We start from the raw sequence: 10,288 nt of genomic DNA, 5'->3' as shown, positions 1-10,288 counted from the left end.
GGGCTGGTAGGGGGGAGCTGGCCGTGGGAGCCAGCCCCCCTTCCCGCTGCAGCTCCCAGCACCCCCAGGCATGTGGCCACCACCAGCCCCTTGTGCCCTGGGGGACAGACATGGTAGGGGGGAGGCTGGCAGCCCGGACGCCTGGGGTCTGCTCCCAGCTCTGGGAGGGGCGCAAGGTCTATGGGAGACTGGACACTTGGGTTCCTTCGCTGGCTTTGGGCCCTTGAGTCCCATCCCCAGCTGCCAGCTCCCCTTGGCTGGGGCCATGCCTCGGTTTCCCTCTCTGGGGTGGGGCTGAACCTGGCGGGCGCTGCCAGGCCTTTGTTGCGCAGCGGCTGGGAGGGGCAGGGCACTTCCAGAGAGGGCTCCTTTGCCTGTCCCACGTGCGGGTGGCTTTGTGTGCTGCATTTATGGCCTCTCCTGGGCCCCACGCATCCAGGCCAGGGGATGTCCCCCTTACCCCAGGCAGCTGTCACCCTCCAGCTCATCCCACCCAAGGGGCCATGGTGCCATACAGAACAGGAGCAAGGCCCTGAGATCCACACCCAGGACTCACCCTCCAGCCTCGAGATACAGCTGCCCCACCCTGCCTGGGCACGGGGATGGAGGCTGGGTGGGGCAGGGGCTCCCAGGCAAAACCCAGGGCCTAGCCCCTGAGATGGAGCCCAGGAAAGTCGCCCCAGGCTGCAGGGTCCTGAGCCCATGGGGATTCACATGGCCCTGGGGGATCGGGACCCTTCTCCTTTCCGCTGAGGTTTGTAGAAAGGTATTGAGTGGTTTCCCAATGCTGTTTATATTGGGAATAGTCATTCACCACCCCTGCAGCAGAGCCTGGTGCCCAAACACGGGGGCAGGCAGGGGGGATGGTGCTGGGCTCAAGGCTGGGACGTCTTGGGGTGGGGGGTCCAGGGAGCACGGGAATTGCTATTTGTGGGCCACAGGCAAAGGGGGAATCCAGCCACGGGACATGGATCACTGTGGAGTGGCCCTGGACCAGCGCCCAGCACAGCCCCACTGGCAAAGTGTCCTAATGCAGCCCCAAGCCAGTTTTGGGGGAAACTGAGGCACCATGGGCCTCCACCCCAGTGAGAGCAGGGGACAGATGTTCCATCCAGGCCTGGAGCAGCTGGGAGGAGTGGGATAATGAGGGAAGAGGCCCCTTTATGGCCCCATCCATCAGCCCCCAGCGCTGCCTGCCTCCTGTCACCCTGCCCGGTGCCTGATCCTGCTCATGGCCTTGCTGCTCCCCAGGGTCATCGAGAACCAGAGGTTGCTGAGCTGCCTGACACTGGCCGACATCAAGGCCTTCCGGGAGCTGAAGAACCTGTGAGTATCCCTGGTGCGTCACACGTGTGTCTGCAAGGGGGTGGGTTGGGGGCAGATCCCCTGTCCCAATACACCTCCCCCAGGAAGCCTGCAGAGACTGGGGGAGGCAAAGGGAGATGCAACTCCTGGGAACCAGCCCCCAGGGCTATTGAGAGCCACCTCGAGGCTGCTCCAGCCGGTGCTCGGGTCTCTCCCATGCACTCTGCTCTGGGACCTCCCAGGCTCTCCGAATTGCCCCCTCCATGATGCTGGGTTGGGGGTCACGGCCTCCCCTTTCTCATGGTGGTCCCTCTGCCTTGCAGCACCATCGCTGGCTCGGGGCTGCACTCCATCACTGAGGACGCCTTCCACGCCACCCCTAAGCTCAGCTACCTGTGAGTCCCGGGGGCTAAGATGGGGCCTGTCCTGCCTCCGTCTGTGCATCGCGGGTACCGGCCTCCCCCTCCCCGTGTGTCGTGGGGTGAGGGATTGATCGGGCACAGCTGTCCCTGCGCTGGAGAGCAATGCCGGCTGCAAAACTCAATCTGCCGGCAGCTGGGGCTTGGGGAGGGGGAGGCAGCTCTGGGGAAAGCGCTGCTCTGAGCTGGAGCAAGGCGTGGGTGCCCCCAGTGGTGCCCCCTGCCCAGCTTGCTGGGGCAGATCTTGCTCCCCTTTTGCCCTTCTGTAAGTGCCCCCTTCTCTGGGGTGTTTGTAGCCGTGTGGGTGGTGCAGGGGAGCAATAGCAGGGGAACTCATTGCATGGGGTTGTGGGGGTGAGAGACACCCCAGATGGCGGACAGGTGCTCTTGCGCTCCATCTCCCTGTGCCTCAGTTTCCCCTCCTGGGGCAATGGGGGTTGCAGCCTTGCTGAGGCTGGGTAAGAGGGGGGCTGGGGCCACCCTGGATGGGTCGCTTCCGCTCCATGGGTCTGTCTGTGCCCCCGGCAGGAACCTCTCGTCCAACGCACTGGCATCGCTGTCCTGGAAAACCTTCCGCCACCTGCCACTGCAGGAGCTGTGAGTACCTGTGGGTACTGCCAAGGTCTGGCCCAGCCTGGAAAGGGCCCTGGCTGCATTGGAGCAGGGACTAGGCGTGTTCCTAGGGCTGGGGTGATCATGGGATGGGCAGAGTGGGTGGATCCCGCCCCCCACCCCAGAGTCCCGCTCCCTGACCTCGGTCCCTGTGCAGGGTGCTTGTGGGGAACCCCTTCCAGTGCTCCTGCGACCTCCTGTGGCTGCGGCTGTGGCAGCGAAGCGACCAGGCCGGGCTGGGGAACCAGTCGCTGAGCTGCTGGTCGGACAACTTGGAGGTCCCGCTGGCTGAGCTGCACGTCTCAGACTGTGGTACGCGAGCCCTGCCCTGAGACCTGGAGTGTGTATGCATGTGCATGTGCATGTGCATGTGTGTGAATGCATGTGCATGCGTGAGTGTCCATGTATGTGCATGTGCGTGTGCATGCGCATATGTGTGGGTATGTGCATGCATGTGCATGCATGTGCATATGCAAGTGCATGTGTGTGTGCAGGCATGCATGTGCATATGTGTGGGCCCAGGCACGCGCAAGTACATTGGTGTGTGTGCGTGTTCTCTCTGTGCAAGTGCATGTGCAATTGCATGTATGCATATATGTATGCATGTGTGTGTGTTCTGTCTGTGTACATGTGTATGTGTGTGTGTATATGCAAGTGCATGTGTGCGCATGCCCAAGCGCATGCATGCCCATGTGCGTTTTTGTGTGCATGTGTGTGTACATATGTGCAAGGGGTGCTGTGCCTGCCCTGAGGCACCGTGTCTCTCCCCCTGCCCCTGGGCAGAGCTACCACGGATCTGGATCGAGCACCACGACGTGCCGGTGCAGCAGGGTGAGAGTGTAAACCTGACGTGCCACGTCCTGGGTGACCCGCCAGCCACCGGTGCTTGGATCGTGCCTGACGTGGGCCCCGAACTGCCTGTCATCGTCCAGGCAAGCGGGGCCTCAGTTTCTCTCCCCTGCACAGCTCCCCTTCCCAGGGGCGGGCGGCTGGAAAGCAACTCCTGACCCCTGGGAGTGCCAGGTCCGACCTCCTTGTCCCTGGGGGCCTCTCAGCCTTCATGTCCTGACCTTGCGGCCTCATGACCTGCAGCCTCCTCTTTGTGCCGGAGGCCACGGGAGGTTTGCTTGGTGGTTGTGCGTGGGGGGAGGGAGGGAGGGGGGTTGGCCGTATGCTGCCTGCTGGGGCAGTCGCAGTGCCTCCCACCATCCTGTTCTCCATTAAACCCCTCTGTCTCCAGCTGCTCCATCCTGCCTCATTGGTTCAGGTGCAGTTGCAGCCCAGCAGAGGGTCCTAGCCCCCACACTGTTTAGGGAGGGGTGATTCTCCCCCAGCCCCGGGTGTGTATGGCCTGGCAAGACTGCTGGCAGGGGGGGTGCCCAGCCCTGCTTTGCTCTGCCCGCTGCTGGGGTCTCAGGCCGGGCCTGTCCCTGCAGGTGTCGGCCTCGGAGGTCTCCCTGCAGATCCACAATGTCTCGTCCGCCTTCAACCGCAAGGATGTGACCTGCTGGGCCGAGAACGGAGTGGGCCGCACCGAGGAGGCCGTGCAGCTCAACGTCACCTGTGAGCCCTGCGCAGGTGGCCGGGGGGCGGGAGAGTGGGGCACAATGGGTGTGGGGCTAGCAAAGGGCTCTGCCACTGCCTGCCCATGGGGGTCTTGGTTATGTCATTTAGCAGCCCCGAGCGGCTTCACAGCAGCCCCTTGCATTCCCATGTAGACCCAGACGCCTGGGAACATGCATGTGTGAGCGTGTGTGTATGCGTATAGGTGTGTACGTGTTTACAGGTGCACGAACATGCATGTGAATGTGTACATGTTTACAGGCTTGTAGACGTGTGTGGGTGTGCATAGGTGTGCATTCATGGGTTGAGCATGTGTGCATGGGCATGTGTGCTTGCGTGTGGATGAGTACATGTTTATGGGTGCACAAACATGTGTGTGGATGCATACATGTTTACAGGCTCATGAACATGTGTGTGAGTGGGCATTCATGGGTGTGAGCATGTGTGCACAGGTTTGTGTGGATGTAAACGTGTTCATGGGTGCACAAACATGCATGTGGATGCGCATGTGTTTACAGGTGTGTGGACATGCATGTGGCTGAGTGTGCATAGGCATACATTCATGGGTGTGAATTTGCGTACGTGGGTTTGTGTTCATCCACACACATGCACACATGTTTACAGGTGCACAAACGTGTGTGGATGCACATGTGTTTACAGGTGCATGAACATGTGTGTGGGCATGCATAGGTATGTATTCATGGGTGTGAGCATGCATGTGGGTGCATATGTGTTTATGGGTGTACATATGTGCGTGTACATGTGAGCATGCATGTAAGGGTGCATATATGAGCATGTGTGTGTGTGTGTTTGCAGGTGTGGGGGTGCATGTGTGTGTGTGAACCCATGGGTGTGCAAGGCAGCATAGGTCCAGCCCCAGCTCCGAACCCTAGGGACAGGCCCTCTGGTTCCAGCCCCTGCTCCCAGTGGGAGGGCCAGGTGGGGGGCTGCCCCCGGCCCCCTGCCCCACGCTCCCACTGCCCCACAGTCCCGGCCGTGATCCTGGACCTGCAGGACGCCATCGCGCAGCACTTCTGGTGCATTCCCTTCTCGGTGGACGGGAACCCAGCGCCCAGCATTCGATGGCTGTTCAACGGCTCGGCGCTGCCTGAAGGGCCCTACATCCACACGCGCATTGTGGAGGCTGAGCTCAACTCCACTGTGCTGCATGGCTGCCTGCACCTCAACCGCCCCACACACGTCAACAACGGCAACTACACGCTGCTCGTGCGCAACCTGCTGGGCACCGATGCCCGCACCATCTATGGGCGCTTCATGGACAACCCCTTCAGCTTCAACCCCGAGGAGCCCATCCCAGGTGCATGCCCTGGGAGCCAAGGGTATTAGGACACCTCTGGGACTCAGTTTCCCCTCCTGCCTCTGCTATCAGGAGCCCTCGGGGAACGGGGAGCTGGAGAATCACGCATACCTCTGACCCTATTAGGGGCAGGGGGTGATGGGGGGATGGGATACCCCCAAGCCACTCTGGGCAGCGAGTCCAGGCAGTGGGGAACCTGCTATCATTTGATCCATTTTGTGGGGGGACGGAGGGGTGAGATGGGAGTGAGAGGGGCTCTGATGTGGATTGGGGGGCAAGTGGGGTCCTGGGGCTAGTGAATAACATTGCTTCTCCTTTCCCCTCACCACCGCCTGCAGTGTCGCTGTCTCCCATAGGTGAGTCTTGACTGGGGGGCTGCTTTCCACCCCCCCCCCCGCACAGGGACCCCAGGCCATGTGCACGAGCCCAGCCCTGGATCGAGTCAGGGGAGGGGGGGGGGGTCACTGGGATCTCTGCTCCAGATGCAGCCCCCACAACTGGAATGGGGGGGTCTGTACCCCATTACCAGCGCCCTGACCCTCATGGCGGGGGGGGATCTGCACCCCCTGGGCTAATGCTGCCTGTCTTGCTTCTCTCCAGGCCATGGGAACAGCACCCAGGAGGGGCCGGTGGAGACGGCGGAGGAGCATGGCTTTGGGGTGAGGGGGGTGTGGGGGAGCAGAGAGGGCGTCTCTGTTGGGACAGGGCAAGCACCAGGCTCTGCTGCTTCCTGCCAGCTCAGCCTGCCCTGGGTGGGGAAATTGAGGCACAGGCCTGGCCTGTTTCCCTGCAGTGGGTCAGAGGCAGCATCAGGCCTGCCCTGACTTGAAGCCCCGCCCTGGGAAGAGAGCCCAGGAGTCCTGGCCTTTGGTCTGTGCTGTCTCTCCCTGGGAGGGCCAGGTCTGGCATGGCCTCGGCCTCCATCCTAGCAGTGCCCAGGGTCCAGGCTGAGCCATGTCCCCTCCCCAGGTCTCAGTGGCCGTGGCGCTGGCTGTCTTCGCCTGCGTCTTCCTATCTGTCATGCTCATTGTGCTCAACAAGTGTGGGCGACACTCCAAGTTCGGCATCAGCCGTAAGTCCCTGACATGGGGCCTCGAACCTGCTGCCTGGCTCCATGCAAGTCCCCTACCCTGCAGGAGCTGGCCCTGTGTCTGCAGGGGGTAAACCTGCTGGTGGGGGGTGGTTGCTTCTATGCATGCCCTGAGGTCCAAGGGGGGCTGCCTCTGTGGATGCGTCACCCCCGACTGCTCCCAGTGCTTGCCCGGCCCCGATCCTGCCTGCAGGGAGCAAGGGAGGCTGGAGCTGGAGCAATGGGGAAGGGGGACAATGCAGGGCCCCGGGTCCGAGAATCCCCCCTCTTCCCACACCCCCGCAGCCATGTGACAAGCAAGGCAGGCGGCAGCTGCTAATTCACTCCTGGAACAGATTCAGCCTCTAAATGGGTTTGATCGGCCTGGCTCCCCCCGGGGCCGGGCTGGGACTGGGAGTGGGGAGTGGGGGGAGGTGCTTGCTGCTCCGTGGGTGCATCACGGCACCTGGGCCCCGACCCCTCAGGGCTTTCATGGGCTTCACTCACCTTCCCCATCCCCACATCAGTGCCCCCACCAGCTCCTAGAGCTGGGGGGCTGCACCCCCCCGGATCAGGGCCATGGGGTGGGAGGGCATCCCTACCCACCTGGGTTCATGGCATGGGCTCCTGCCTGCTTGGGGTCATGGCATGGGATCGTGACATCTCTCTTCCCCACCCCACCGTGGCAGGCTCGGCCGTGCTGGCACAGGAGGACGATGTAGCCATGTCCCTGCACTTCATGAACCTGGGCAGCAGCCCCCTGTCCTCGGCGGAGAGCAAACTGGATGGGGTGAAATCCAGCGTCATCGAGAACCCCCAGTACTTCTGTGACACCTGTAAGGGGCAGGGCAGGGTGGGGTTAGGAGCTCCCTGGGGTGTTTTGGGGGGGCTGGGAGATGCCCTGGGGTCTTCTGGGGGGTCCTGGTAGGAGCTGGGGGTGGGAGGTGTCTAGGGGGGTTTGGCTGAGATGGAGTGGGTGGGGAGGCTCTGCCCCGGCCCAGTCCCCTTCCCTGCGGTTCCCACTGAACCCCTTGGCCCCAGAGCGGCACCCGCGTCCGGATCCACCCCTGTTCAGCTGGACCCGGACAGGGCAGGAGCCCCCCTACCCCCCGAGACCAGGGGCAGGGCAGGGCTCACGGCCCCTGTCCGGCAGGTGTCCACCACATCAAGCGGCGGGACATCGTGCTGAAGTGGGAGCTGGGCGAGGGCGCCTTCGGGAAAGTTTTCTTGGCCGAATGCTACAACCTCATCCCCGACCAGGAGAAGATGCTTGTGGCCGTCAAGGTAACCCCCAGCCCATTCTTCCCCGCTCCACAGCTAGAGTCTTCAGGGCAGGGGACTCCCTCCCAACAACCAGGGCTCCTCTCCGGGGAATCCCCACCAGCTGCCAGCAATATAGGGCTTATGACACATGACTGATTTCCCCTGGCAGGTGTGCATACTCATATGCAGGCGTGCACACAAACACCCCGCTGGGCCCTGTCCAAGCCTGTGGGAGAGTCAGCACTCAGCCCCCCCAGCCTTGGTTTGCAGAGATCTCCCAATTATGGCGGCAGTGGGAGCTCTGCTCCATTGTGCCTGGAGCTGCACAGGTGTCCCCTGTCCCCCCCAGACCTCGCAGCTGCGTGCACAGATGACAGCATGAGCTTGTTCCCAGGGACTTGCCCCAGGCAGTCAGTGCGGCCCCCTCACCCTTTGCACCCCATGCCCAGCAGGGGCAGGGGCAGGCGGCCTGGCCTGCCCCCTTGCCCCCTCCAGCCCCAGGGTTGCATTGCATTGCATTTCCCCCCTGCCAGGCGCTGAAGGAAGCCACGGAGAGTGCCCGGCTGGACTTCCAGCGTGAGGCAGAGCTGCTGACGGTGCTGCAGCACGAGCACATCGTGCGCTTCTATGGCGTGTGCACAGACGACGAGCCCCTCATCATGGTCTTCGAGTACATGAAGCATGGCGACCTCAACCGCTTCCTCAGGTGAGGGCCGGGGGCGAGATCTGACCCACCCGGGCCTGATCCATGCCCCAGCCTGGCTCAGAGCTCCTTGGGGCTGTAGCAGGGGGGCATGAGCTAGTCTGCTGGGGCCAACCTGAAACCCTGGAAGGGCAAACACGACCCCTTTGAGGCTTTTTTAACCCCTCCCCAAATCCCAGCCCCGTGCACACGTGTGCACACATTTGCACGCTCTCCGCCCCACATGGAGACCCACTTCTCTTGCTGCTTCCCCCAGCCGCTGCTGGCATGCCCTCCCCACCGCTCCATTACTGGCGCGGCTCAGACAGCCTCCCTGCTAATGCGGCCCTCCTTGCAATATTGATTAGATTAGCTGTCTGAGAGGCTGGCAGTGAGGGAGATTGCCCATCAGTTGCAATAAGCAGAGACTCTTCGATGGGCCCCCCAGGCATTGCTGCGAGACGGGGGGCTGCCGGGCGGCCACGGGCCGAGTGTGGAGACGCGGCTAAGATTATGATGGTGATGAGACCTGGCGTAAATGGCTCCGCGCCCTCTGCTGTCAGCACCGCTTGGCATCAAAGCAGGCGCGTGGCCTTGCGGAAAGCCACGGATGGACTTACACGCGTGGCTGGGGGAGGCTGTTGAGGTCTGGGAGGTGTCGGGTGTGTTCAGAGGGTTCGAGCTGCATTTGGTGCCCCCCTGGAGCCATGTTTGGTGCCCCCCCTGCCCCTGTCCATGCGGATATCTGGTCTTGGTGGCACGTGGAGCAGCCTTGGGGCTGCTCTTGATTGCTGGGCAGAGAGGATTGGGACCCTGCCACCCTGCCCAGTGTGAAGGACAGGGCATGAAGCCTTTATGCCACCCCTGCTCTGGGCATAGGAGCTATTTCCCTGCACAGAAAGGTCCGAGAGGGCACTGGGAATGCTGGGTCACTCTCCAGACCTCACCCCTGCCCTGCCATGCCCTGCCCAGGTCCCACGGGCCAGATGCCAAGATCCTGGACAACGGGAATGGGCAGCCGTTCGGGCAGCTGACGCTGAGCCACATGCTGCAGATTGCCACGCAGATCGCCTCGGGCATGGTGTACCTGGCCTCCCTGCACTTCGTGCACCGCGACCTGGCCACCCGCAACTGCCTGGTGGGCCACAGCATGGTGGTGAAGATCGGGGACTTCGGCATGTCCCGGGATATCTACAGCACCGACTACTACCGAGTGAGCACAGCGGGCATGTGTGTGCATCCTCCAGGTCCCCTTGTAGTGTCTGTGCCTGTAGAAAATGACTGCTCACTACTGCTAGCTAGGGGAGGGCTGGTCTCTAGGCAGGATAACAGCTCAGTACTGCAGCCATCTGATGGAGTAGTTGCTCTCTAGGCAGGATGCCTGCTCACTACTGCTGCCATCCAGGGGAGTGGCTGGTCTCTAGGCAGGATAACAGCTCACTACTGCTGCCAGCTAGGGGAGGCAGGAAAACAACTTCCCAAACCTGCTGGCCAATGCAGGCTCTGGAGCTCCCTTTTGAACTCTCCCCTTGGCAGGTCCTTTGCTGGGTGCCCGGGAGGCTCATCCTTCTTCCCTCCTCTAATCCCGCTCCCTTCTGGGCTGGTCGGCGTGGCAGCTTACCCACTCACCTGGGGTGGGGGCGGGAGTCTGGGGCAGCAGGGGCTGGAGCCATCCATCTCTATCCATCTGTGGGAGGGCCCTGGTGGGAGCGGTATGGTGACAGCCGGGGGCTCCGCGGGCCGCTTGCAATTTTCCATTTTAGCTCCCGCCCCACCCCAGCCCCGTATTCATATTTAATGGGGCCTGGCAAGGCAAGGGGGAGGCAGAGCACTTAGCGCAGGTGGGATATGGGGGGCCATGGGATGTGTGGGTAGGTGTGGGTGGATCATGGGGAGAATGGGGGGCGCTACTCTAGAGGTGTGAGTCCCCTGCTCTTCTCAGGGTGCAGCTCCACCTCCCCAGAGGGCTCATGTACCCCCGCCCCCTGCCTTGCCTGATCCCCTGCCCACTCTCCCAGCCCCCTGGATCACTGCCCTGCCTGATCCCAGAGTCCCAT

General features: G+C 62.4%; 1 protein-coding gene across 1 annotated transcript in view; it reads left to right on the top strand.

Moving 5' to 3' along the window:
- Positions 1 to 10,288, top strand: part of NTRK1 (neurotrophic receptor tyrosine kinase 1) — a 27,093-nt gene that overhangs the window by 5,629 nt on the left and 11,176 nt on the right. The window contains exons 2-15 of the mRNA XM_019519012.1: positions 1,252 to 1,326; positions 1,629 to 1,700; positions 2,253 to 2,321; positions 2,494 to 2,648; positions 3,120 to 3,268; positions 3,773 to 3,899; positions 4,888 to 5,217; positions 5,556 to 5,573; positions 5,818 to 5,876; positions 6,187 to 6,289; positions 6,976 to 7,122; positions 7,440 to 7,570; positions 8,083 to 8,255; positions 9,204 to 9,444. Coding sequence (XP_019374557.1) covers positions 1,252 to 1,326; positions 1,629 to 1,700; positions 2,253 to 2,321; positions 2,494 to 2,648; positions 3,120 to 3,268; positions 3,773 to 3,899; positions 4,888 to 5,217; positions 5,556 to 5,573; positions 5,818 to 5,876; positions 6,187 to 6,289; positions 6,976 to 7,122; positions 7,440 to 7,570; positions 8,083 to 8,255; positions 9,204 to 9,444 — 1,849 coding nt within the window. The remainder of the gene's footprint in view (positions 1 to 1,251; positions 1,327 to 1,628; positions 1,701 to 2,252; positions 2,322 to 2,493; positions 2,649 to 3,119; positions 3,269 to 3,772; positions 3,900 to 4,887; positions 5,218 to 5,555; positions 5,574 to 5,817; positions 5,877 to 6,186; positions 6,290 to 6,975; positions 7,123 to 7,439; positions 7,571 to 8,082; positions 8,256 to 9,203; positions 9,445 to 10,288) is intronic.

The sequence above is a fragment of the Gavialis gangeticus genome, unplaced genomic scaffold (assembly GCF_001723915.1).
Source record: "Gavialis gangeticus isolate Ggan-Ray unplaced genomic scaffold, GavGan_comp1, whole genome shotgun sequence".
Taxonomy (NCBI): domain Eukaryota; kingdom Metazoa; phylum Chordata; order Crocodylia; family Gavialidae; genus Gavialis; species Gavialis gangeticus.
The sequence above is the reverse complement of the archived record's forward strand: the minus strand, read 5'-3'. Positions and strand labels throughout refer to the sequence as shown.